The following is a 26,922-nucleotide window of genomic DNA, read 5'->3' as shown; positions in this document are numbered from 1 at the left end:
CATGCTATTAAAAAATCCCACAGATCAACCATTATTTCAGCGGGAAATCGAGCGTTTGGGCCACAGTGGTTTGAAAATCTCACCCAAACCAAACTTTTTCCTGTACAGTTGAAAGAGTACGCGGAGCCGAGACTAATTTCACAGCCCGGTGGCTTTACAGGGAGAGTTCAAGGAGAAGAAAAGCGGAAGAACAAGGCTGCTTTGGCCCGGTGGCCGTTGGGGCTTCCCCTTCATGTGGACTTTTTTCTTTTCATTTTTTTCTTTGTAATGGTATTTGTTAAACGCTTACTATGTGCCAGACACTACTAAGCGCTGAGGTAGATGAAAGCTAATGAGGTTGGACACAGTCCATGTCCCACGTGGAGCTCAGAATGTTAATTGATTAATTTGTTAATTAATCTGTTAGTTTGACAGATGAAGTAACTGAGGCGCGGAGAGGTGAAGCGACTTCTGAGAGTCAGCTCCATTTCCTTGCTCTGCCAGCTCCCCGCATCTCTGCCCACACAGCCTAACAACAACTCCACCTAATCCCGCCCCTAGTCCTTTGCGACGGAAAGTCATAGCAGGAAATACGACGTTGCCATTCTGCCTCCAGATCGCGAACCACGGAAATTGGCCTCCAAGAGGATGGGAGAAGGGTGAAGTGAACAGGAGACCAACCAGTCAGACCGAGTGATGAGAAGCACAACCGGACGGATGTCGACGCTCCGCAATGTGCAGACCGCTGACCACCTGGATTGCCTCAGGTAAAATCCACCGCAGTTGTCACGACTTATATCCCCCAACTTCCACCGCAGCATATCCATGCCACATACTACTACTATTCATGATAACCACAACAGAAACAACAATGATTATTAAAATTCCGGTATCCGTTAAGCACTTACCATGTGCCAGACACCGTACTAAGTGCTGGGTTAGATAGGAAATAATCGGGTTGGACTCAGTCCATAGCCTATATATGGGGCTGACGGTCTTAATCTCTGATTTACAGATGAGGAAACTGAGTCACAGAGAATGAAGTGACTTGCCCGAAGAAGCACAGCAGACAAGTGGCAGAGCCGAGGTTTAGAACCCAGGTCCTCTGACTTCCAAATGCCATCATTAGTCATCTGTCTTCCCCGCTTAATTGTCAGCTCCTTGAGGGCAGAGATCATGTCTGCTAATTCTACAGCACGCTCCCAAACTGTGTCCCGGACACAGTCAGCCCCCAATAAATACCACCGATCGATCGGTCGATCAACTGATTGAAGTGGAACCATTTCCGTCTCTTAAACTCGCCTTCCCCACCGCTGGCAATTAGGAGAAACGATGTGGAAATGTTCTTTGTCCATTACGGTCCGATTACTTATTCATTATTACGTCTCCTCTTCAATGGCTCTAAGTTCCTGGCTTGCTTTTTTGATCAGTCTGTCTGTCCCCACTGGGGCTCTTCAATACCCTCAGCGGGGCTCAGAAGTCTGTAAGTCTCTGTCTAAAATCGTACTCTGTCTAATCAGACCTGTAGAATTCCCTCTTGCTCTAGATTCTGCAACATTCGGCTGCAGCTGGGGTGTCATTCGTTGGACTTTTTTCTGATTTTGCATTACAATCTCTAGCTGGAATGTTTAAAGTAGTAGCGGGAGCTTTATTAAGCACTTACTTTGTGCAGACCATTGTGCAAAACGCTTGGGAGAGTACAATATAAGCAGGGTTGGTAGACATCCATTCGTTCAATCGCATTTATTGAGCGCTTACTCTGCACAGAGCAGTGTACTAAGCGCCTGGGACATTGAGATATTACATTTTATAAACAAAATAACATTAATATCATCTAAGTAGTCTTTTTTTTTTCTTCCAAAAATTGCTTTCAATAGCATCCTGCTGAATTTGGTTAAAATCAGTGCGGTTTTGAAAGGTCCACATCCCTATTTTGATTCAATTCATGTCAGATTGTATCTTATTCAAGCCGAGATTAAAAACCTGCCCCCTGATTCCCGAAACCATTGGCAAAATTTGATTAAGAACTTTTAAAAGGTGTCCAACTGCATAAAGAACATGCAACTTTCCGCATTTTAGATGGTGGTATTGAGCCTTGAATTACTTGAGTAAAGATTAAATGGTAGGTTAACTGACATTGATCCTTACATGTACGATGTATCACGCGTAAAGAGACAATGTGTTGTAGTGGATAGGGCACCGGCCTGGGAGTCAGAAGGACCTGGGTTCAAATGCCGGCTCTGCCACTTGTTTGCTGTGTGACCATGAGCAAGTCACTTTCCTTCTCAGTGCCTCAGTGACCTCATCTGTAAAATGGGGATTAAGACCGTGAGCCCGACATGGGACAGGGACTGCGTCCAACCTGATTAGCTTGTATCTACCCCAGTGCTTAGTACAGTGTCTGGCACATAGGAAGCACTTCACAAGCACCATAATTATTATTATGATGTTACTTTTCCAGGGGTTCTAGAACGAATCCTACTTTAGACTGTAAACTCGTGGTGGGCAGGGACTGTGTCCGTTTATTGTGAGATTATACTCTCCCAAGTGCTTAGTACAATGCTGCGCACGCAGTCAACCCTCATTCATTCATTGAATGAATGAATGAATGAGGCTCGGGGTAAATACAGACTCACAGTACGGGTGGCCTGAAGATCGGAAAAAGATATTCTTTAATTATTCCATGCCTACATCTGCCCACCTGCCACGGTGAGAGAAGTAGTGGGACGGCATGTATTGAGCGCCTCCTGAATGCAATGCACCGTGCTAAGCGCTCGGTGGCCTCACCCTCTGCCTGAGCGGAGAGTCCTTGGAATCTCTGCCACTCATGGACAGCAGCTCCCACCTTCACTGTCAATCAATCAATCAGTGCTATTTATCGAGTGCTTACTGTGCGCAGAACACCGTACTGAGCCCTTGGGAGAGATCAGTACAACAGAACAAACGGACACGTTCGCTGCCCTTAGTCGGCCGACAGCCTAGAGGAGTAGAGTTTGAATAGTGCGAAGATTGTGACAAACGGCCGGAATAATTTGATCGTGGCTACCAATCATACTCAGTTGTTCGCTCCCGAGGGTTCAGTACAGTGCTCGGCATCAGTTCTTCAAATGTCTCCCCATAGCGACTCCGTGGACACACCTTCTTCAGAACGGTCCCTCTTCTGTCGTAAAGTTGTTGCGGCACGGGCATCCGTAGCGGTTCCTCGGTAGAGATACGGAAGCAGTTTACCATTGCCTTCGTCCGCGCGGTAGAAACTCCAGGCTCTGCCGTTGTCTTGGCTCGATGTTTCGATCGCTCGATCGTCTCCCATCCTCCTGTCTCTCCCGGCTTCAGTCTCCGCTGCACTCCGCTGCCCGGATTGTCTTTCTACAGAAACCCTCTGGGCGTGTCGCCCCCCACCTCCTCGGAAATCTCCAGTGGTTGCCCATCAACCTTTGCGTGAAGCAAAAGCTCCTGACTCTTGGTTTCAGAGCTCTCCATCCCCCGGCCGCCTCCTGCCTCGCCTCCCTTCTCTCCGTCTCCAGCCCGGCCCGCGCGCTCCGCTCCTCCGGTGCCGCCCGCCTCCTCACGGGGCCTCGTTGGCGCCCGGCCCGCCGTCGACCCCCGGCCCGCGTCCTACCGCTGTGCCGGAACGCCCTCCTCACGTCCGCCGGATTGACTCTCTTCCCCTCACCTCCTCCAGGAGGTCTTCCCAGCCTCAGCGGGATGGGTTCATCGAATCCCAGAGAGGTTAAGGGACTCAACCAAGGCGACGCGGGAGGCCGACGGCGGAGGTGGGCCTCGAACCCGGCCTCCCGGCTCCCGAGCCTGGGCTCTTTTCACTGGGCGGCGCCGCCCTCGCTAAATCCCACCCGGGACGACAACGGCGACCACCACCACCTCTGCGGGTTATAATGATGGTGGTGTCTGTTAAGCATTTACTACGTGCCAAGCGCCGGGGCGGAGACAAGCCCGTGGGGTGGGATGAAGTCCCTGTCCCGCGTAGGACTCACACTCTCAATCCCCATTTGATAGATGAGGCCCGTCATCGGGTAGGGATTGTCGCCATCTCTTGCCGAATTGTACTTTCCGAGCGCTTAGTAGAGTGCTCCGCACATAGTAGGCACTCAATAAATATGATCGAATGAATGAATGAGGTCACCGAGGCCAGGAGAAGGGAAGTGTCAGCTGCGTGACTGTGGGCAAGTCACTTCCCTTCTCCGGGCCTCAGTTACCTCATCTATAAAATGGGGATTAACTGCTTCATGGGGATTAAGCGCTTAACAAATACCAACATTATTATTATTATTATGAGAAGCAGCGTGGCTCAGTGGAAAGAGCCCGGGCTTGGAAGTCAGGGGTCAGGGGTTCGAATCCCGGCTCCGCCACTTGTCAGCTGTGTGACTGTGGGCAAGTCACTTCACTTCTCTGAGCCTCAGTTCCCTCATCTGTAAAATGGGGATTAAAACTGTGAGCCCCACGTGGGACAACATGATGACCCTGTATCTACCCCAGCGCTTAGAACAGTGTTCTGCACATAGTAACAAATGTGCTTAACAGATACCAACATTATTATTAAGTGACTCGCCCAGGGTCACACAGCAAGCGAGTGGCGGAGCTGGGGTTAGAACCCATGACCTTCTGGCTCCCGGGCCTGGGCTCGCTCCACTAGGCCTCACTGCTGCTCCGGCTGCTGTGGCTGTTGATAATAATAATAATAATAATAATAGTAATGATGATAATGATAGTATTTGTTAAGCTCTTATTACGTGCCAAGCGCTGTTCTAAGCCCCGGGGGAGTTACAAGGTCATCGGGATGTCCCACTGTAGGGCTCGCATTCTTAGTCCCCATTTTACAGATGAGGTCACCGAGGCCCAAAGTCACAACTGACAGGTGGCGGAGGCGGGATTAGAACCCACGACCCGGCGGGAACAGACAGGATGGGGAGGCGGGGTGCTGGAGGTGTGGGGCCCGGGGCCGCTGGGGGACAGGCAGCGGCTCCGGGCAGGAGGAAGAAGAGGTGAGCGGGGTGGAGGAGGAAGAAAATGGTATTTGTTCATCAATTCATTCAATCGTATTTATTGAGCGCTTACTATGTGCAGAGCACCGGACTGAGCGCTTGGAAGGGACAAATGGGTAACAGATAGAGACGGTCCCTGCCCTCTGACGGGCTCACGGGCAGACGAGAACAGTGGCAATAAATAGCATGGAGGGGATGAACACCTCATTAAACAATAGCAAATGAATGGAATCGAGGTGACGTTAAGCGCTTCCTACGTGCCAGGCACTGTACTAAGCGCCGGGGTGGCTCCAAGCAGATCGAGTGGGTGTCAGTCCCTGTCCCCCGTGGGGCTCACCGTCTCCATCACGTTTTACAGGTGAGGGAACTGAGGGCCCAGAGAAGTGAAGTGACTTGCCTAAGGTCACCCAGCAGACGCGTGGCGGGGTCGGGATTCGAACCCGGGCCCCCCGGGCCCCCCGGGTCCCCCGGGCCCGGCCTCCACCCGCGACAACGTGCAGCTCAGTGGCCGGGGCCCGGGACCCGGGTTCGAATCCCGCCTCCAGCCACCGAGCGGCTGGGTGACTGGGGACGAGTCACTGCACGTCTCTGGGCCTCCGCGACCTCATCTGCAAAATGGGGATGAAGACGGTGAGCCCCACGGGAGACGCCCTCAGCACCCATTCTCCTCCTCGGCGCTTAAGAAATGCCGACACTACCATTAATGAGGAGGGCGGGGCCTGGGCGCGGACGGGGGGTGGGGCCCGGGTGGGGCCTCGATGCCGATTGGCGGGGCGGGACAGGGGGCGGGGCCTGGGGCTGACAGGGGGCGGAGGCAGGGTGGGACCTGGACCCTGATTGGCGGGGCCAGGGTGGGGGGGGGCCTGTACGCTGATTGGCGGGGTCGGGATGAGGCCTGGACTCTGATTGGCGGGGCCACGACGGGACCTGGACGCTGATTGGCGGGGCGGGATTGGGTGGGGTGGGCGGGGTGGATAAGGGGCGTGGCCAGGATGGGCCTGGACGCCGATGGGCGGGGCCGAGGGGGCGGGGTGGGGGCGGTCAGAGGGCGTGGCCTGGCTGGGGCCTGGATGCCGATGGGCGGGGCGGGGCCCGGAAGGGGCGGGGGCGGGCCGAGGCCCGGACGCCGATTGGCTGGCCGGGACCGGGTGGGCGGGGCCCCGGCGCTGATAGGCGGGTGTGGCGGGGCTGGGCGGAGGCGCTAAGCGGGAGCGAAGATGGCCGCGGCCGAAGCGCCGGACACTCAGCTGCTGCTGGGCGTGGGGCTCATCGGTGAGGACGCCCTTCCCCGCTCGCTCGCTCGCTCACTGGCTCGCTCACTGGCTCACTGGCTCACTCACGCACATCGAGTGAGCGCTTCCGATGTGCGCAGCGCTGTGCGAAGCGCTCGGAGGGGACCGTTCGGCAACGGATCCAGCCCCCGCCCTCCTCCCTCCATTTTGGGGCTGGAGGGGCAGCGGGAGGCCCCGGCGCCCGGCCCCCGCCCGGCCCTTCAGCTCCGGGCCTTGGAAAGGGGCAAAGGGAAAAAGGGCCCCGGCTGCGGAGCGGGGAGGGCGGGGCTGGCGATCCCGCCTGTCGGCCCTCTCTGGGCCTCGGTCACCTCCTCTGATAGAGGCGCCTTCCTAAGGACGGGTTGCTTCAAAATAAATGGTGGTAACCGTGAAGCGCTCACTACGTGCAGAGCACCGTTCTGGGCGCTGGGGGCTACCGGGTGATGAGGTCGTCCCACGTGGGGCTCACGCTTTGCATCCCCATTTTCCAGATGAGGGAACTGAGGCCCAGAGAAGTGAAGCGACCGGCCCACAGTCACCCAGCTGGCAAGCGGCGGAGCCGGGATTCGAACCCACGACCTCCGACTCCCCAGCCCGGGCTCTTGCCACCCAGCCCCGCTGCTTAGGCGTCACTTCACTTCTCTGGGCCTCAGTCCCCTCGTCTGGAAAATGGGGAGGAAGACTGTGAGCCCCACGTGGGACCACCTCATTCCCCGGTATCTCCCCCAGCGCTTAGAGCGGTGCTCCGCCCATAGTAAGCGCTTAACAGATACCAACATTAGTAGGATGCGCGGAGGACCGTTCCGAGCGCTGGGGAGGCCGCAGGATCACCGGGTGGTCCCCCGGGGGGCTCGCCGCCTTCACCCCCGGTTTATTAATAATAATAATAATGTTGGTATTTGTAAGCACTACGTGCAGAGCACCGTTCTCAGCGCTGGGGGAGATACCGGGGAATGAGGTGGTCCCACGTGAGGCGCACAGTCTTCCTCCCCATTTTACAGATGAGGGAACCGAGGCCCAGTGAAGTGACTTGCCTCACGGTCACCCGGCCGACAAGTGGCAGAGCCGGGATTCGAACCCGTGACCTCTGACTCCCGAGCCCGGGCCACCGAGGCCCAGAGAACGGAAGCCACCGGCCCGGGGGTCACACAGCTGACGAGCGGCGGAGCCGGGATTTGCACCCAGGCCCGGGCCCTTTCCGCTGAGCCACGCCGCTTCTCTAGTCTGTGAGCTTCACGTGGGACAACCTGATTGCCCCGTGTCTCCCCAGCGCTTAGAACAGCACTTGGCACCTAGTAAGCGCTGAACAAATGCCAACGTTATTATCATTAGCACACACCCCCCTCTAGACTGTGAGCTCGTTGTGGGCAGGGATTGCCTCTCTCTCTTGCTGTAATTTCCCCTCCCGAGGGCTTAGTACGGTGCTCTGCACCCCGTGAGCGCTCGATAAATAGGATTCATTCATTCGATAGTATTTATTGAGCGCTTACTATGTGCAGAGCACTGTACCAAGCGCTTGGAACGGACAGTTGGGCAACAGAGACAGTCCCCGCCCACCATTCGGGGCCTCCCCGATTTCCCTGGCCCGTCCGTCCTCCGGGCGGAGAGACGTCGGCGGGAAGGCCGCTGCTTCGAGTTGCCCGCCCTCTTCCTTGGCTAAAACGAAGTCGTCTTCAGGTTTTTCAGCTCCCCGCCCCCTCAGAAACCCCCCCCCCCCCCAAAACAGTGCTTCCCAGCTAATAGGGTCGTATAATGAGAGTTCCTCATTTTGAACTCTCCTGTTGCAATCCCCAGGCAAAGTAAAAAAGTGACAATTTTGCACTGATCAGATGGAAATTGTTCCACAAGGGAATCCGCTTTCCTCTTGGCTGGAAATTTTCTCCCCTGTACACGGGGCCTCCCGATCTCGCTTGGAAAATACGGTCCCACTCGGGCAGAGAACCGTCCTGCTGGTTTTTCAGACTAATAGCTCCTCGGCGACACGCTCGACTCTATCTGGAATCACGGCATCCGACGTATAAAAGTCAGGCTTCCTCTCCTTTGGATCTGTTAGACTTTTTCTCCTTGAACTCGCACTTGGATTTCTTTCGTTCCCGTTGACCGGTCTTAGAAGTCTTCATTGACACCCATCTTCTAATCTGAACCGTAGTCATTTTTCTAAAGCCTAGACCCCCTGGCCCGGCATGTTCGTCACGAACCGATCGCTTTCTCAACTAGTTTCGGTTTGGAAAGGGTGTTTTTATCAACGGCAAATTATAGTAAAAGGATACAGGCGTGATTTTTAAAAAAATTAGTTTTTTTTTTTTAACATTGACAGGTGAAAATCCATTTAGTCGTTGGACAGGTAGAATGAAAACCCTTCCCTTAAATGCGTACGTGCACTGTCGTGGATGCAAGACGCCTATCTTGTCTCCTCTGTGGTCATCTTCCTGACGCTTCGAAGGTGACGTTTTAGCCGAGAAAAGGCTCTGGTGGCTTATACGTGGCAGAAATCAAATATCACGAGCCTCGCGCGATCCTCTTGGGAGCGGGTGCACCTGACATTCAGAGTTAATAATAGTGTTGGTAGCTGTTAAGCGCTTACTATGTGCAGAGCACTGTTCTAAGCGCCGGAGGGTCATCGGGTCGTCCCACGGGAGGCTCGCAGTTAATCCCCATTTTACAGATGAGGTAACTGAGGCACAGGAGAAGTCAAGTGACTTGCCCACAGTCACACAGTCACTCGATCAAACGGGGTATTAGATCGACTTCGGGAAGCAACTCCGATTAACCAATCAATTTACTTCCTTGCTGCTGTTTGCCATTCTCACAGTGAACATCTTTCCACCATAGAAAAAGACACCAACGGAGATACTCTGTGGGTGTGGTGTTACCCGTCCACCACAGCTGAATTAAGGGATCTCTTATTGAGAAAATGCTGTCTCACAGATGAAAGTCAACCGCTCCGCACGTTCGTCTACGGCCAGTATAGAAGATCGTGGTTCTACGTCACGACGACCCAAGTCCCGGACTCTTCCGTCCTGAAAAAGGTAGGTGCGAACGTTGGATTGGGGCGAAAAAAGAGAGAAAAGATGCTTCCGTTGTCATCTGTCCACTTACTTGGGCCGATTTAAATCCTTGTCCTTTCTAGCGGTGATTTCCGTTGTAATTTTTCACTGTACAATTTCCACTCCGGATCTAGAACTAGATTTTGAGACCTGCCGGAGATGGAGTTTGGGGTGGATAGTAAAAACTAACGATAGGGAAAAAGTACCGTGTTTTTATTTGACCCAGTTAGCCTTTCTGTTTCTCCAGATATAAATCACTTGGGAGGAGAATTGGAAAGCTTGCAGATTTTGGTTACAAACCCCAAGTTCGCGAGGGAAGTAACGATGCTTTCGAAACAGGATCGTGACCCAGAGGCTTTTACTGATTGCGGGATGTCCAGTCAGAAGCTGTTCAAGTTTAGGTGGATTTGGCACTTTAGAAAATAAACAAGAGTGAACGGGTCAGGTCTTAGAATGCAAAATACAACGTTTTGATTTTTAAATGGGATCGACTCCTAATGCTCTCCTACTTAATCAGTGGTATTTATGGAGCAGTGTCCTAAGCACTTGAGAGAGGACAATACAGATTACTTGCCAAAACCCTGAAACTTCCAAAATAATTGTTGCCAGGTGTATCTGGTTAGATTTCTTGGTAATTAACCGAGACCTAGGTTCCATTTACAGGATCTTTGAAGGTTGTTGTTGTTTTCCGATACTCTTGACATGTTTCCTTTTCAGTCTCCTCCTCTTCTCAGTTATTCTGCAGTTTTCCATTCTCCGGCTTCTCGTTCTCTCCCCTCCCCCCGATCTTCTGGTTTCCGGATGGGTTTGGGAAGGCGTTGGGATCTCTTTGCCTTCCTTTTTCCTCTCTGGAATTCTGTCTGGCGCTCGGTGACGCTATTCCTCTATCTATGCCTTGGTGTGTGTGTGTTTGTATCCCTCCGTGTGTGTGTTTGTGTGAACATGCCCGACTCTGTCTTCCACGGGACCTTTAATGTCTGGTTTTGGTTTTTTTTGTAGATGCTGTGTCTCATGTGTTTGTATATGGTGGTGTTGATTGGTGTGCGTTTATTTCCTTCTGTCCAACCCCATTTAGCTTCTCTCTACCCCAGTGCTTAGAATAGTGCTTGACCCGTAGTGAGCACTTAATACCATCATTATTATTATCGAATGTGTCTGATTGTGATTACAGGAATTGTTGTTTCCCCGAGGGTGTGGAGGTTATGTGTGTGTTAGCAGCAGTAGCATTTATTGAGTATCCAACTTGGTGTCTTGCACTGTATTAGATGCTTGGGGTGTATAGAATATTACACGTTCCCTGCTCACAAGGAACCGACACACTGAAGGGGAGAGACAGACATAGAAAATATCTACAACTAGTGTGGTCATAAATAAATAAGACTACAAATATGTACATGAATGCTGAGGAGGGGGTATAATAATTTGGATGTGTTGAACACTATGTGACAAACACTGGGGTACAAAGATCATCAGGTTGGGTACAGTCCTTGTCCCACGGAGGGATCACAGCTCTGTGGGAAGAGCCCGGGCTTGGGAGTCAGAAGTCATGGGTTCGAATCCCAGCTCTGCCCCTTGTCAGCTGTGTGACTTTGGACAAGTCCCTTAACTTCTCTGTGCCTCAGTGACCTCATCTGTAAAATGGGGATCAAGACTGTGAGCCTCACGTGGGACAACCTGATGGCCCTGTGTCTCCCCCAGCGCTTAGCTCTGCACATAGTAAGCGCTTAACAAATACCAACATTATTATCATTATTAGGAGAGAGTAGGATTTAATCCCCATTTGGAGATGGGGAAACCGAGCCACAGACAAGTGAAGTGATTTGCCCAAGGTCACACAGCGGACAAGTGGCAGAGCCAGGATTAGAACTCAGGTCCTCTGACTCCCAGGCCTGGGCTCTTTCCACTAGACCACGCTACTTCATGCTCTTTCTCCCTCCCTTGGAGGCCTGTTCATATTGGCACCGGTAATAAGGCCAGGTATAGAGAGAGAACGTAATCGTTCCTAAATAAAAAAGCACTTTAAAATGTAGTCAATCAGTCCTGTTTATTGAGCACCGACTGCGTGCAGAGCACCGTTCTAAGCGCTTAGCCAACGGAGTGTCCTGTGTGCAGGGCACAAAAAGAATTACCAGTGGAATTGGTCATTTTAGTGTTTTGTTCAAAGCCTACAACCGGGGAAAGGGATCCATCTGTTTACAGTAGCGATCGGATGAACCGAAATCATATTTTTTGGGCTTTACTTAATCCCCTTGCTTTTGCTTCACTGAAAGTGGGGGAGGTTAGCAGTATCGTTCATATTCCCTGCCTTTTGGTTTTTTTAGTTACTTTGAGGAAGTGAGCTTGTTTAACAGTGTGGAAACCTTACTTGGAGTGCTTCCGCCAAAGTTTTGTACTGTTTCCTAAGGCCAACTGGCACTTTTATTTTGATGCTGTGGCGCGTGGGAAAAGCAAAGTGTTAAAAATAAGTATTGTTATTTTGATAATGGGCTAACTCTGAGGATTAAAGTGGTCGAAAGCAATTGTACTGTTTTGTGATCTTTACGCAGGTGACTCATTTTTCCATTGTTCTGACGGCCAAAGACTTCAACCCGGAGAAATACGGAGCCTTCACGAGGATATTGTGCAGGTCTGTATGAAGCCTTATTTATTGCCCGTTGATCAAGGTGGTACAACAGTTGAAGAAAAATCCCAGTTTCCATTATTTCCCGAAGCGTCGGTATTGGCCAAGGAAATTTCCGTCTCCTCTATCCGCTCAGAGTCAAGAGCAGCCTCCCGTTTATCCTGCTCCGATGGCGCTGCCTAAGTTTTGCCCCGACCCCGTCCCTTACTTATCAGTCAGTCGATCGTATTTACTGAGCGCTTACTATGCTCAGAGGACTGTACTCGGCGGTTGGGAGTTAGCAGACACACACACACTTCTCAGATTCCCACCCGTCCCTCACATCTGCCTGATTCAACCCCTGGTCCTTCAGTAGGAGCAGAGAAGCAGCATGGCCTAGTCATAATAATAATTGTGGTATTTGTTAAACACTCACTGGGTGCCAGGCACTATACTAAACGCTAGGGAGGATCCACGCGAATCGAGTCGGACACGGTCTCCGTCCCAAGTGAGCCACACAAGCCGTAATCCACATTTTACAGATGAGGGAACTGAGGCGCAGAGACCTCTCCCGGGTCAGAGTCAGTGGAAAGAGCACCAGCCTGGGAGTCGGCGGACCTGGGTTCTAATTCCGGCTCTGCCGTTTGTCTGCCGGGTGGCCTTGCACAAGTCATTTCCCTTCCCCTGATCCTCAGTTACTTCATCTGTAAAATGGTGATTAAGACCGTGAGTCCCGTGTGGGACAGGGACTGTGTCCAGCCTGATTAGCCTCTACCTACCCCAGGACATGGTTCAGTGCTTGGCACATAGTAAGTGCTTAACAAATCCCATAAAAAAGAACTCAAGGCTGCCGTGGGAGTCGTTTTTTAGGAAGCTGTAATGGTTTGAGTTTTGTCCAATCCTGCGGTGACCAATTCCAGTCGGGCTCATTATAAATATAACTTCTAGGTGTATGATTTTGACTTGTCACTGCCTTATCAAGTCATAGAAGTGAATGCAGAAACAAAGGCTTCAGGTTTTTTGTTTCATACTCTGTCTCAGCCCTTCTCCACTGGAGGTCCAGTCCCTTCGCACTGGGCAAATTCGAGGTCGTATCCGCCTGCTAGAAGTTTGCGTGCTGATGCCGGATGAGCTGTACGCAAACCGGGGTGTACAGACACTCCTTTTTGGAATGGGCAGGCCAGGCCGCCCTGTTGCCATCTCCCCAGTGAGTACAAGTGTCACAGAGCCACCCCCCCACCACGATCAGGGCTGGACTACACCGTGGGCCTGCCGGCATCGGCCGGAGGCCTTCCCCGGGAAGCCACAGCGCCTGCCCTTCTCCGGAAGCGTCACCTCGCTTTTCCCCGTTATCCCTTCCCCGGTGATGTCACGCAGGCGGCCACCGACCCCGGAGACCTGACTCCTCGAAGCTCTGCCAGAAATCTGACCAACCGCCTTGGAGGAAGTGGTTCATTTCTGTCCGCCGCGCTCCTCCCTCTCATTCGTTCGTTCAGTCGCACTTATTGAGCGCTTACTGAACGCTTGGGAGAGTGCAATATAACGATAAACAGACACGTTCCCTGCCTCTCCACCCCTCCCCGTGCTCGCCTCGTGTGGCTACGGACGCTGAGGCTACCGACCACGGGGGAGGAGAGTCGCTTGCCTACTGCGGTTACTCCTACTTGCTTCCAATGCCCCGCCTCTCCTAGCTTCGTATCCTAAAACCCACCGATGTGCTACACAGAGGTAGCCCACTCCTGCTCGCACTCTTAATCCCTCTCGATTTCCTCTGCTGCCAAAACCACGCCTATTTTCTTTTTTTCATCGGCTTAGGAGACTTTAAAAACTTTGTTTTCCAGTCAGAGGACGGTGACAGTTTGCACATCTCTCTAATAACCTAATCGCAAAATAATCCGTTCTAAATCATGCGATTTATATGTCTCCCTTGTGCGATCCTATCACTGATGTCAAGCGGTCACGGAAATTCAGGCTGACTTTAAGAGTGGGCCGCTCCTGTTTCCTCTAGTGAAAACTTTCGGTCATTCGTCGGAAAGGGCGGTCCTCAAAGGTTCTCAAACGGCAGCAGCGGCATGGCCAAGTTTTGAGAGCCTGGGTCTGGGACTCGGAGGACCTGGGTTCCAATCCCGGCTCCACCACGTGCCTGCTGTGTCACCTTGGGCAAGTCAGTTCACTTCTCTGTGCCTCAGTTTCGTCATCCCTACAATTGGGGACTAACTACCTGTCCTTCCTCCCTCTTAGATTGTGAGCCCTATGGAGGACGAGGACCGGGTCTGATCTCGTTATCATGGATCTACCCCGGTACTTAGTGCAGTGCTCGGCACGTAGTAAGTGCTTAACCGGTGGCGTTATTAGTATTAACGAATATGTTATAAAAATAATAATACATTTTAGAAGAGTCGATTTGATCATCTGCAAGGTCATTTGTGAATGCTGACCCTTTTAGCTGTTGTCGAAGGAAGCACAAAACTATTACGTGGGTTTCACAGGGAAGCGGCTTGGCCTAGTGGAAGGCGCACGGGCTTGGAAGTCGGAGGACCTGGGTTCTGACCCAGCTCCGCACCGTGGCTGCTGTAGGACCTCGGACAAGTCACTTAACTTCTCTGTGACTCAGTTCCCTCTCCTGCAAAAGAGGGATTCAATACCTGTTCTCCCCCCTACTTAGCCTGTGAGTCCCAGAGTGGGACCCGATTCTCTTGTATCTACCTCAGCACTTGGGACTCAAGTAAGTGCTTAACAAATACCACAATTATTATTCTTATTAACTTTCGACTGCCTCTCCGAGGTGAACTCTTGCCTTTTTAAGTGTCAATTCTCACACCTCACTTACTGCTTTCTTTGCAAAGAGTAGTTGGAACCCGTTTCTTGGCAAAAAGAGCACTTCACATAAAACCCACCCGCTGATCTTAATTTGTGAGTACAGTCGGAAAAAAGCTCTTCCGGGGGAGAATGACTGTGGAACTGTGGGGCTCTTTCAGAGGAGATTTAAAGGAAATTTTTCATCCTTTTCCGGTTCAGTCCTCTTACTCCCACATCCATCTTGAGTTAAGGGACTACAGCTACGGTTAAATCGAATTCCAGCAGATGTTTAAACTCACAGTCCCGAAGCGTGAGATGATGCCGTGACCACCTCTTGATCGTTTCCACATGTTAATAGTAAGCAAAGGTGGGTTTTATTTTTTCTTATAGGATGTACTTGAAACACGGAAGCCCAGTAAAAATGATGGAGAGCTACATTGCGGTTTTAACCAAGGGGATATGCCAGAGCGAAGAAAATGGCTCTTTCCTTAGCAGAGATTTTGATGCCCGAAAAGCTTACCTTGCAGGCTCGATTAAAGGTAAAAAATAAATAAATAAAAATCGCCATTCGGTAATCTGATGTCGAACTGGATTCTTTTTCAGATTACCGATGATTCGGGGAGGAGAGAAACTATTTTTCTCTACCGAATGTATTTTCCTATGTGATTCCCTGCCTTTCAGCTCCCTCCTTCGGTCTTACTGCTAAATCCCGTCAGTCTCCCCTGTGCGATTTTTCCCAGATCCGTGCCTCCCTCCGCGTCCGAGCGGCATCGCCCCGATGCGGAAACCTGTCGCATCCCACCCGGATGACTGCGTCGGCGTTCTCCCTGCCTCCGGTCTTGCCTCCGGTCTTTCCCATCTCCAGTCAATATTCCGTTCCGCTGTCGGGATCGTTATTCTAAAACATCTCCCGGCCAACGTCTCCCTTCTCAGAAACCTTCACCGATTACTCGTTCCGCTCGGCGTCAGGCAGAGAGTCCCGACCGCTGACTTGAAAGCAGTCGGTCAGCTCTCTCCCTCCTGCTTGTCCACTGTCTTCTCCCACCACAGTCCAGCTGTCACCTTTCGCTCTTCTCAAGCCAACTCCCTCCCTGGGCCCCGTTCTCATCTCTCCTGCTCTCGGCCCCGTGCTTATGCTCTCCTTCCCGCCCGGAACTCCCTCCCTCTTCAAATCTGCCGGATGACCGCTGTCCCCATCTTTATAGCCCTTCCCGAGATCCCATCTCCCCCGGGAGGCCTTCCCCGATTACTTCTGTCTAGAGATCACACCACCTCAGCCCATCTCCTCGAACTGCACACTTGTTTCCTCAGGACCCCACCTTCAGCACTTCATTGTATCTCCTCTCACACTGCTCAAAGCGGGCATGTCTTCTTTTCTTCCTCCTCTCAGTCGATCAGTCAGTGGTAGTTATTGAGCACCTACTATGTACAGAGCTCTGTACTAAGCTCTTGGGAGAGTACAATCCAACGGAATTAGCTGACATTCCCTGCCCATAACAAGCTTCCAGTCTTGAGGGAACACAGGCAGCGATGTCGGGGATTGAACCCGGGGCCTCGTACAGTCAGCGGTATTTACTGAGCGCTTCCTGTGTGCAGAGCACTTGTTCTAAGTGCTTTGAGAGTACGGTATAACGGTAGATATGTTCCCTGCCCACGGTGAGTTTACAATCCAAAGAAGGAAATGGATAGTAGCATAAATAAATTACCGATAGGTGCCTGAGTGCCGTGGGACTGAGGAGAGGTGAATGAATCTAAGCAGCAGTAGGGCAGCGCAGAAGGAATGGGAGAAAAGGAAAGGAGTTGGGGAAGGCCTTTGGGAGGAGATGTGCTAGCTCCCCTGCTAGAGTGAAAACTCCTCGAGGTCAGGGAGCGTCTGCTTACTCAGTTGTCCTCTCCCAAGCACTTCAGGGCTCTGCGAAGAGTAGGCACTCAGTGGATGTATTTTTCCTTTTGTTTGACCAAAGTCCAACAATTTTGTTTTCAAGACGCGATATCTCAGTTCGGAATGGAAACGGTCATTCTCTATACCGCGGTGATGCTAAAGAAAAGGATCGTGGTCTACCATCCTAGAGTCGAGGCCGTCCAGGAGTTTACCAGGTACTGCATCCGGTTTAACCAAGTCACGGTTTCGTTTTCAATATCCTGACCGTAGCGCGGCCTGTGGATTTTTGTCGTGTCTTTGAGAACATTTTCAATAAGTGAAATGCGTGCGCGCTCTGTCTAAACTACTTCCGAAATGCCAGATTGGAGGTAGTGGTTTCAGAATTGGGTTTAAATGGGATTTGGAGCAGATTTCCGGAGGAAACGCGGTGGAATGGAACAGCGTAGGATTGGAAGTGAGGTGAGCTGGGAGCTGTTGTGTCACCTCAGCCAAAGATGACACCTTTCTGGGCCTCGGCTACCTCATCTGTAAATTGGGAATCATAATACTTTCTGCCTCTCTCTTCCTCCAAGCGATTCTGTGAGGACAAAAAGGAAATAGGCCAGCAGTTTGACATCAGTCTTGACCGAAAAACTTTTATAAAAAGCTGTTTGGTTGGAAGGTTTTTCTTGGTGGGGGAGAAAGCGCATTGTGCTATTTATTTCAATATTTCAGCAGGTTTTTAAACCCTTACTTTAGCGTCCCACTACTGATTGCGACTGGAGAGAAAAGTCTGAGGCAGAAGGCAGTGAGAAACCGGACCAAGCAACAGTTAGGACCCAGAGAGTGAGAATGCGTCCTGGTGAACAGTGAAAGAGTGGACTTTGAGAAAACCCCCCACCCTTTTGAAGCAGGAGGAAGCAACATGGATAGTGGACGGAGCCCGGGCCTGGCCTGAATCCCGGTTCTGCCACTTGGCAGCTGTGTGACTGTGGGCAAGTCACTTAACTTCTCTGGGCCTCAATTATCTCATCTGTAAAATGGGGATTAAGACTGTGAGCCTCATGTGGGACAACCTGATTACCTTGTATCTACCCCAGCGCTTAGAACAGTGCTCTGCACATAGTAAGCGCTTAACAAATACCAACATTATTATTATTACTCTCCTAGAAATAATAATAATATGATCATAATTATGTTATTGTTAAGCACTTACTATGTGCCAGGCACTGTTCTAAGCGCTAGAGTCGATCCAAGCTAATCAGGTTGGACCCAATGGGGCTCCCCGTCTCATCTCCATTTTTCAGATGAGAAAAGTGAAGCCCAGAGAAACTCAGCAGACAAGTGGCAGAGCGGGATTAGAACCCAGGTCTTCCGACTCCCAGGCCCACGCTCTTATCCACTAGGCCACGCTACTTTCAGGTTCAACTAGGGGGGCGGCCTCCCCCCACGGCTCGGGGGCCGGGGCCGCGGCAGAGAGCAGGAAGCCGTTGCGTCGGAGGCGCTGGGCGCCTTAGACGAAGGAGGGGGCGGGAACAGACTGGAGAGAGACGAGGATATAAAACCGCGGCCGATTTTCCAAGGTCTCGGCTAGTGACTATGCCGGCGCCGTCTTTTCTAACGTCAGCCACTGACGCGCGACTCTCTTAGGATCCTGCCCGCTTTGGCGTGGCATCGACAAGACTGGTCCGTTCTTCATTCGTTCGTGCACCTTCACGAGGAGGAACTGGAAGGATTGAAGATGTGCACAGGTAGGGATGGATGGACGATTGCAGCACTCTAGATCTCTCTAGGGGAACCTCACGGTTGAGGTCGAAGAAGAGGATCGGTCAGTCGATCAGTCGATCGGTGCTGTTTACTGAGCGCTTGCCGCGTGGCCGAGCACTGTCCTTAGGCGTTTGGGAACGTACAAGACAACAGAGATGATAGGTCGGTCGCCCTTTATTCGAGTGGATCATTTTGTCCTATTTTAACTGGAACACCTTTCTCTTTCATTCAAAATATGTTTTTTCTGGGGAAGGGCCGGTTCTGATCACTAAACATAAATATTAGCTTGCACTTAAACTTGAATTTAATTTATTCAACGCTTATTATGGACCAAAGCCCGGGGATAAGACGGTCAGATGGGACATGGTTTCCTGTTCCACCCTGGGCTTACAATCAGGAAAGTAGGGAAATCTGACCCCTATTAACATTCAATTTCCAAATGGATTTGTGTGTTCTCCTGAGAATTTAATACAGTGCCAGCACTCAGTAGGCACTTGATAAATACCACCGATTGCTCCGTTTTCTCAAAGGACCAAGCTATTATTTTCTCAATTAAAGTTATTTGGCATCTACAGTGATTACTCCTAAGTGTGTGATGTATTAAAAATTGATTTCAACAGAATTGTTAAGGGCAGGAGCTATTTCCTGAAAAACGCGATACGGTGTCCACCCGGCCAGGAACCTGCTAGTATTCTGGTTCAAACGGACTTGCTTGCTAGTTAATCAGAAAAAGAGAACAAGTGGAGGCGGTTTCTTTTCCACTACCTTTGTTCCCAAAAGATCTACTGACCAGAAAATACTTCCATAGAGAAATGGTGCTCTTAGCCGTGGTTTTGAACCCTAAAACTTGCCGGAAGCTGTTTCTGTCGCAATTCCTGATTGGAATAACAGCGAATAGGGAAATCCACTTCAGCACTTGATAGTCGGTCAATGGAGCTGTGCCTTCAGACATTTTAGATATTATACATCTGTCGGCATTTGGGTTCCCACAAACCTTTATCTTTCCTCTTGCTGTGTGTATGTGTGAGATTTATACCTGCTTGTTTCCCTGCTAAATCGCAAACCACTTGATAACAGGAACCATGTCTTTCTTTTGTGTTCTAAGCACTTAATACTATGCCCTGCACATAGTAGACCCAAAATCAATACTATGGAATGGACTAACGTGGTTAATAGACTTTACTCAGTGTTTGAAAGGCCTTATCATCATCATCATCAAGGGTATTTGAGCACTTACTATGTGCAGAACACTGTACTAAAAGCTTGGAAGAGTACACGTTCTCTCCCTATCTGTAAAATATCAGCTTAGTGATTTTGTTTCTTGGTTTGTCTTTTTACGCTTCTCTCTCCCCCTGGTAACCTTGGCCGTTTTTTATCCCACAGGTTATATTGCTGGATTTATAGATTCTGAGGTGAACAATAGGCCAGATCTGTACGATGTGTATGTGAATCTGGCAGATAGCGAGATTACCATCTCTCAACCCGCAAAAGGTTAGTTTTTTATGTGTTGTTCTATATTTTCCTTCCCCGTTTCATGGAATCGGATCTGGCCGCCCAGCTCTGTAATCCCGGCCGATTCTTTAAAGCCGGGACTTCAGGAATGGCAGGCTCCAAGGTGCAGAAGCCAAGAGAAATTTGATTCGGGGATTTGTCCGTACTTTTCTTGCCCATTTCAGGTTTGTCAGCCCCGTGGGGGTGGCCTCCTTGTAAAGTCTTCAAGAGCAGGGTCTGTGGGACGCTTGAGGGGCTGCCCTGGTGGCTTGAAGGACGGCCCTTCTGGGCGAGCCTGCACACTGGGGTAGCCCCCCAACCCCGCCGCCGAAGGCCTGCGGTAGCGAGGGATCACAAAATCCCCTCCCAGTGCAACGAGAGCCAAACACTGAAACATCTGTAAACGAGGAAGCGGCACGGCCTAGTGGACGGAGCACGGGCCTGGGAGTCTGAAGGACGTGGGTTCTAATCCCGGCTCCGCCACCCGTCTGCTGTGTGACCTTGGCCAAGTCAGTTCACTTCTCTGGGGCTCAGTGACCTCAGGGATTAGACCGTGAGCCCCACGTGGAACCGGGAGTGAGTCCAACCCGATTTGCTCGGATCCATCCCAGCGCTTAGCAGATATCACAGTTTTAAACGATGGCATTTGAAACCAACTGTGTGGAACTCAGCTGATTCCTAGTCTCTGTACCTCTTTCGTTTCTATGAGGCCTCTGGAAATTCCCGAATTCCAAATTATCCTCCACGCTGAGAGACTGCTGGCCAGGATTAGAACCAAACAAGTCAGGAGCTCACTCTGGTGGTTCAGTGTTCATTTGGCTCGATAGGGAAGGAAAGAATGGAAACATACCTAACAATAATCATGGTGTTTGTTAAGCTTTTACTAGCTTAGCTAGCTTAGCATAGCTTTTACTATGTGCCAAGCTCTGTTTTAAGCCCCGAGGTAGATACAAGGTAATCAGGTTGGACACAGTCCCTGTCCCACGTGAGAGGGGCGATCGGTGCCGGTTGAGAATCGGTCTCAATTCGGGCAGGGAACTATCTCCCCAGGTTGGGAGTGAGGCGGAAGCAGGGCTTCGGAAGATCGGTTTTCCACGGTCACTGTGGAAAACTGGCATCTTGCCCCCTCGACCCCAAGTGACGGGGGACCCTATTGAAATGCCGCCTTGGCGGCTTCCAGAGTTGCGGTCGTCACCGAACCTTGACCGTGAGCCGTCGGCGAGGCGTCTCGTCCCGTGAGACCCCGTCCGTTTTCCTTGACGGTCGTTCTCTGAGAGTCCTTTCGACCCCAACCTCACGGGCTATTCCCGGGGATCTGGTCAGATCGGCTGAGGCTCAGCACCGGCGCGACTGTAATCGAACGGTGGGGTTTTTGGAAGCACACCTTTCCCGACTTCGGCACGACAAGAGATTTCTCTTTTCTTCTATATCCCCAGAGGCCATGACGATGGGCAAGCTGCACAAAGAAATCGGACAGCTGATTGTTCAGGCGGCGGAAGACCCGGACAAGTCGGACAGTCAAGTCATCAAGGTAGAACTGTGTATTACCGTGAGTTCCGTGGCTCGTTGTTCTAAATTGATTATCCGAAGGAACCCAGCAATATCCCTCTAGACTATAAGCTCCCTTTAGACTCTGAGCTCGTTGCGGGCGGGGAACGTGTACTCTGTCAAGCGCTTACCTCTCTGCACTCAATAAATACAAGTGACTGACTGGATAGATTTGTAAATCTAAGGCTTGCAGAGCAGGGGTCGAATGGCAGACAGATAAAAAACAAAGAAGCTATCCGACCCGTCCACCTTGCTTCCGGGGCAGAGAGAGAAGCTGCAGATACGTGCTTAAAAAAATACTATCTCTTCTAGTAGCACAACCCCCCAAACGGAACAGAACTTATTCTCTGAACACCACGATGGGGAGGTCTCCTTTTTCTGAACGTTCGTTCAGTCGTATTTCTTGAGCGCTTACTGTGTGCAGAGAACTGTACCGAGCGCTTGGAAAGCACGATTCCAAGTAAGTTCGAGCTCTGGGCTGTAACAGATAGCTTTTGAATTAAGTACAGCGTTCAACAGAGTAGTCCTTCGTTGCAGTTACCCTTTACGGGGCCCTGTTCCCCGTCTTGCTTTTGTTTTCCCCCTTCCCTTTTGGCCATTTTCCCTGCGGGAGAAAGGGTAGCAATAGGAGAAGGAAAGGGGCCGGGAATAAGTGAAATCCAGTCGGACGCTTTTCCCGTCCATTTGCTGCTCTTGGAAGATTGGATTAGGGGGCTGTATATTTCCTGGGTTGCGTCTGGCTATCGGCAACCGCAGATCGTGATAGTGATTTTGCTGTTTGCTAAGCGTTCACCGTGAGCCAAGTCCTCTACTAAGCACCGAGGTAAATACAAGAAGAAATGGTTGCCACGTTGTCCCGTCGGGGGTTTGGATGGAGGGGTTAGGGCACTTAGTGGTCGCCTGGGTGGCTTTGCTGAGGGCATGACCCGGGCCAGGTCTGAGGGGAGACCCGGGACTTGCGCTCCAACAAGCCGAACCCCAAATTGGGGTGAGCTGTAGGTTGTAAGGTGCGACGGAGGCCCGCGGGGCCTTGCTGCTGGAGCAGTTGCCCGGTCGGCGTAGTGCGCCCCTCTGACGTCCCTGCCGACTTCACCTGGGCTGACTGTCTGCCTGGCACGGTCTTCTTGGCTTAAATACGTTTTTAGGGTTCGGGTTGGTAGATCTCTCCGGTCTCTGTGAATCTGGGGAGTTTGCGTTCGTAGGACTGAAGAGCGGTTTTAAAAACAGATGTTTCAAATGTCTGTGCTAGCCGGCACCCGCGGTCATCCCGTGATATCAGGAACCGGGTCGTCAGATTCATTCAGTTCATTCAGTCGCATTCAGCGGCCAGGCGTGTCAGTAGTAGCATTTGTTGAGCGCCCGCTTGGTGTGGTGCACTGTACTAGGGGCCTGAGAAGTACAGAATAAGAAAGCGATACATTCCCTTCCCACGGGGAGCTGATTCTCCGACGGGGGAGAAGCCAGTAGAGCTGCAGGGGGGAGGAGTCGTGGGTCCTAATCCCGGCTCTGCCACCGATCTGCTGGGTGACCTTGGACAAGTCACTTAACTTCTCTGGGCCTCAGTTCCCTCATCCGTAAAATGGGGAGTAAGACCGGGAGCGCTATGTGGGACAGGGGCCGCGTCCAACGTGATTATCTTGTATCTGCGCCAGCGCTTAGAACAGTGCCTGGCACATAGAAACCTAGTATAACATTGTTATATAACAATAATAATGATAATGAGATCAGTTAGGTGCCCTCCTCCTTAGGTTTTCCCAGGGAACAGATGGGTCATTATGCCACCCCTAGGTGCTAAGCTTGCTGCTCAGTGCTTTGAGCGTTCGGTTGTGTAGGTGTCTGTGGTCCCCGGAACTCTACCAGGTGGGTGATTGTGCTTTAGCGTCCCCGGTGCCCAGGCTACCCAGGGCAACGGAACGGGCGAGAAGCGGCGCGGCCTAGCCGGTGGCGCCCGGGCCTGGGCGTCAGAAGGACCTGGGTTCTAATCCCAGCTCTGCCACTTGCCTGCTGTAGGTCCTTGGACAGATCACTCGACTTCTCTGGGCCTCGGTGACCTCGTCGGTAAAACGGGGATGAAGTCTGTGAGCCCCACGTGAGATCCGGTCTCCATCCAACCTGATGCGCTCGTGTCTACTCCGGCACGTGGTACTGTGCCCGGCGCATTAAAAAAAAATAAATAAATCCATATTTGGACCCTGTGTGGGTGGTGGGAGGGGTTACTGTGAGAGAGAGCCGGCCTCTAACAAATCCTGCCCTAGGCTTCAGCGGGCAGGCCACCGTGGCTTAACCCAGACTCTGAGATTGGCGTTCCTCCTCCCCTAACTGAGCCTTCGATAATAATAATAATAACAATAACAACTGAAGTATTTAATAAGCGCCGACTGTGCGTCAAGCACCGTTCTAAGCGCTGGTGATGATTCGAGATCGTCAGGTGAAGCGCGGTCCCTGTCGCCCCGAGGGCTCCGGTCTGAGGAAAACTCACAGTCGGGAGTCAGTGAAGAACTGTCACGGGATCTCGGTCGGTCAAGAGTATTTATTGAGTGCTTATTCTGTGCAGAGCACTGTACTAAGCAGATCTCTCTCGCCTCAGTTCCCCTTAGCGGCCCTTCCCTCTGCGTTGACTACGCAGTTCACTCTGGAAGCCCTCCGTTACTCAACCTAACCCCAAAGCACTCGGTGGCTCAGCGGAAAGGGCACGGCCTCGGGAGTCAGAGGTCGTGGGTTCTAATCCCGGCTCCGCCGCTTGTCAGCTGTGTGACTCCGGGCGAGTCGCTTCACTTCTCTGGGCCTCAGTGACTCATCTGTAAAATGGGGATTAAGACCGTGAGCCCCACGTGAGACAACCTGATCACCTTGGATCTAGCCCAGCGCTTAGAACGGTGCTCGGCACATAGTAAGCGCTTAACGAATACCACAACCAACTATACCTGTCCTCCCTCCTACTTAAACCGTGAGCCCCAGGTGGAACAGGGACTGTATATAGGGGAAGCAGCGGGGCTCAGTGGAAAGAGCCCGGGCTCGGGAGTCGGAGGTCGTGGGTTCTAATCCCGGCTCCGCCACTTGTCTGCTGTGTGATCTTGGGCAAGTCGTTTAACTTCTCTGTGCCTCAGTTCCCCATCTGTAAAATGGGGATTGAGACTACGAGCTGCACGTGGGACAACTTGATTACCTTGTATCTACCCCAGCGCTTAGAACAGTGGTTGGCACATAGTGAGCGCTTAACAAATGCCATCCTTGTTATTATTATTACTATTGACACATTGCAAGCACGTAACAAATTCAACAATAATAATAATATTCCGCATGCGTAAGCAGCGGACGGTTGCAACCAACAGAACTAGATAATGGGACTTTAGATTTTTCTCTTTTCTCTTGCAGGATATTTCACTAAAAACAAAGGAAATCTTAGCTAACTTAGCATCATTTGCCGAAGTTTCTGGTGATGGTGACAAGCCAAAACTCAATTTCGAGGCACTCAAACAAAAGCGGTTTCCACCGGCAACAGAAAACTTCCTTTACCATCTAGCCGCCGCCGAACAAATGCTGAAAATCTAGCTGCGCGTTAGAACTTACTCATGGTGACCAATAGGAAACTCTTCGCTATTATTATCTATCAACTGTGTAAAATATTAATAGTAGCAAAGAAAATGTTATATTTTTAATGACGTATTTCAAAATATGGAGGATTGACCTGGAACACACCGACGCTCACTTCTAGTTTTCTCTTTTCTGATTATCAAAGTTTTATACGTTCAGGAGATACTGTGGGGCAAAACGCCGTAAATAATAAATAAACCAAGCTAACATAATATTGTAAAACAACTTGCGGTCTAGACTGGTTTTTTGCACGATCCGACCCTTACGGAATGTGATGGAAAAAGTGAAAAAGTCTTCAGCGGTCTAAAAACACACCGACTCGTCTCGTTACGGCTAGAAAGTCGGATTTATATTTAGGAGGCCGCCTCTGAGACTGTCAGCTCGTCGCGGGCAGGGAACGTGTCTGCCGACCCTGGCCGCTCCCACGCGCTTAGTACAGCGCTCTTGCCCCGGTAAGCGTTCAGTACATTCCTTTGAGATTTTGCTTTGTGATCTTCCAGGAAGAATTTTAATCGGTAGTATTTTTTGAGCGCTAACTAGGTGCAGAGCACTGTACTAAGCGCTTGGAGTGTACAATTCGGCAACGGAGACGATCCCTGCCCGATGACGGGCTCACAGTCTGCGGACTATTCTAGAGAAACACTCAAAAGTCTGCGGTTTGGACTCCTTGCGCGTTAAGAATGCAATCACTTGACCTTTGGATGACGTGCTTACAATACGAGGGTTCGTATAGATTTTTCTCTCTCTGAGTCTACCGCTTCAATATTCGGAATTGCTTCTGGCCGTCAAGGGGTCCCGCGGTGGTATTTATTGAGCGCTTTACCGTGGGCAGAGCACCGTATAAAGCGCCTGGGAGAGGCCGGTACGAGAAAGTTGGTAGTCACGGTCCCCGCCCACCGCAGGTTTACGGTCTAGAGGGATTTTACCCATCTCATAGTCCAGCCCGGCCCGTACACTCCGCTCCTCGACCGCCAGTTTACTCGCTGGACCCCCGTCTCGTCCGTCTCGCCGCCGACCCTTTTCCTACATCCTCCCTTAGCCCGGAGCTCCCTCCCCCTCCATCTACCCCAGATCGCCACACTCTCTGCCCTCAAAGCATTACTGAGGTCACACCTCCTCCAAGAAGCCTTCCCCGATTAAGCCCTCTTGTCCCCAGCTCGCTGTCCTTTCTGCATCGATGCTCCTCAAACTGTGATTTTTGGACACTTGATATTCTCCCCACCCCCAATCCCAAAGCACTTAGGCACCAATCTTTAAATTATACGTTATAAATTACTTATTCCTATCGTCTGTACCCCCCACACTGCCAGACTCTAAGTTCGTTATAAGCAGGGAACGTGTCTGCTAACTCGCCCAAGGGCTCAGTACAATGCCCTGCGCCTAGTAAGCGCTCGATAAATACGAAGGAGGGGTTCGGAAGCGGTTAGAGCTCTGCCGTTCAGTATAAGCGGCGTCCTTTTGACGGATCATGAAGTTTCCTGATTTTTGCAGTGACCGCGCCTTTTAATCCTAAGGCATTCGCGTCCTTTTCCGAACAGGGGCGATCTTTTTTTGTTTTTTTATAACAATTCTGTCCGTCTTGGCCCAAAATGTCTTCCCCGTCCTTCCCCTGGATTGTGCGTCTAGAGTTTGCTTTAGGTGAGGTGGGATTTGGGGAGTCCGAGGACGCGGGTTCTAACCCCGACCCTGCCTCTTGCCTGCCGTGTGACCTTGGGCTTAATTTCTCTGTGCCTCAGTGACCTCATCTGTAAAATGGGGATTACAACTCTGAGCCCCACGTGAGACATCCTGATTACCCCGTACCCACCCTAGCGTTTAGAACAGTGCTCGGCGTGTAGTAGATGCCCAACGAATACCATCATCGTTATTATTCTATTATTATTATTATTGTTACCCAGCGACAACCTCTTGGGAGATTTGTTTCAAAACGTCCTTACAGCAGAAGTCACTGGTTTGAAACGGTGGA

The 26,922-nt window shown here is 51.2% G+C and overlaps 1 protein-coding gene across 5 annotated transcripts; it reads left to right on the top strand.

Moving 5' to 3' along the window:
* Positions 1-619: 619 nt before the first annotated feature.
* DENND10 (DENN domain containing 10) lies at positions 620-25,181 on the top strand. 5 transcript variants are annotated; one of them, XM_029081217.2, is made up of 9 exons: positions 620-746; positions 9,083-9,279; positions 11,844-11,923; positions 15,086-15,234; positions 16,681-16,792; positions 18,207-18,307; positions 19,707-19,814; positions 21,251-21,363; positions 24,738-25,181. In XM_029081217.2, the coding sequence occupies exons 1-9, from the start codon at positions 713-715 to the stop codon at positions 24,912-24,914; spliced, it is 1,071 nt and encodes a 356-aa protein (XP_028937050.1). In that variant the 5' UTR covers positions 620-712; the 3' UTR covers positions 24,915-25,181. The 5 variants fall into 5 exon arrangements, with proteins under 5 accessions (XP_028937050.1, XP_028937047.2, XP_028937046.2 ...); XM_029081214.2 differs by having other exon boundaries at positions 682-746; positions 9,063-9,279; positions 21,251-21,345; XM_029081213.2 differs by having other exon boundaries at positions 682-746; positions 9,063-9,279.
* Positions 25,182-26,922: the final 1,741 nt, after the last annotated feature.

Source organism: Ornithorhynchus anatinus, chromosome 16 (assembly GCF_004115215.2).
Source record: "Ornithorhynchus anatinus isolate Pmale09 chromosome 16, mOrnAna1.pri.v4, whole genome shotgun sequence".
Classification (NCBI taxonomy): domain Eukaryota; kingdom Metazoa; phylum Chordata; class Mammalia; order Monotremata; family Ornithorhynchidae; genus Ornithorhynchus; species Ornithorhynchus anatinus.
The sequence above is the reverse complement of the archived record's forward strand: the minus strand, read 5'-3'. Positions and strand labels throughout refer to the sequence as shown.

Excerpts from the sequence above, each read along its gene's own strand:
- DENND10 (XM_029081213.2), top strand. The coding sequence starts at position 697 with ATGTCGACGCTCCGCAATGTGCAGACCGCTGACCACCTGGATTGCCTC. Across the intron at positions 9,280-11,843 it reads ACTCTTCCGTCCTGAAAAAG|GTGACTCATTTTTCCATTGT; the intron begins GTAGGTGCGAAC and ends ATCTTTACGCAG. Across the intron at positions 16,793-18,206 it reads GCCGTCCAGGAGTTTACCAG|GATCCTGCCCGCTTTGGCGT; the intron begins GTACTGCATCCG and ends CGACTCTCTTAG.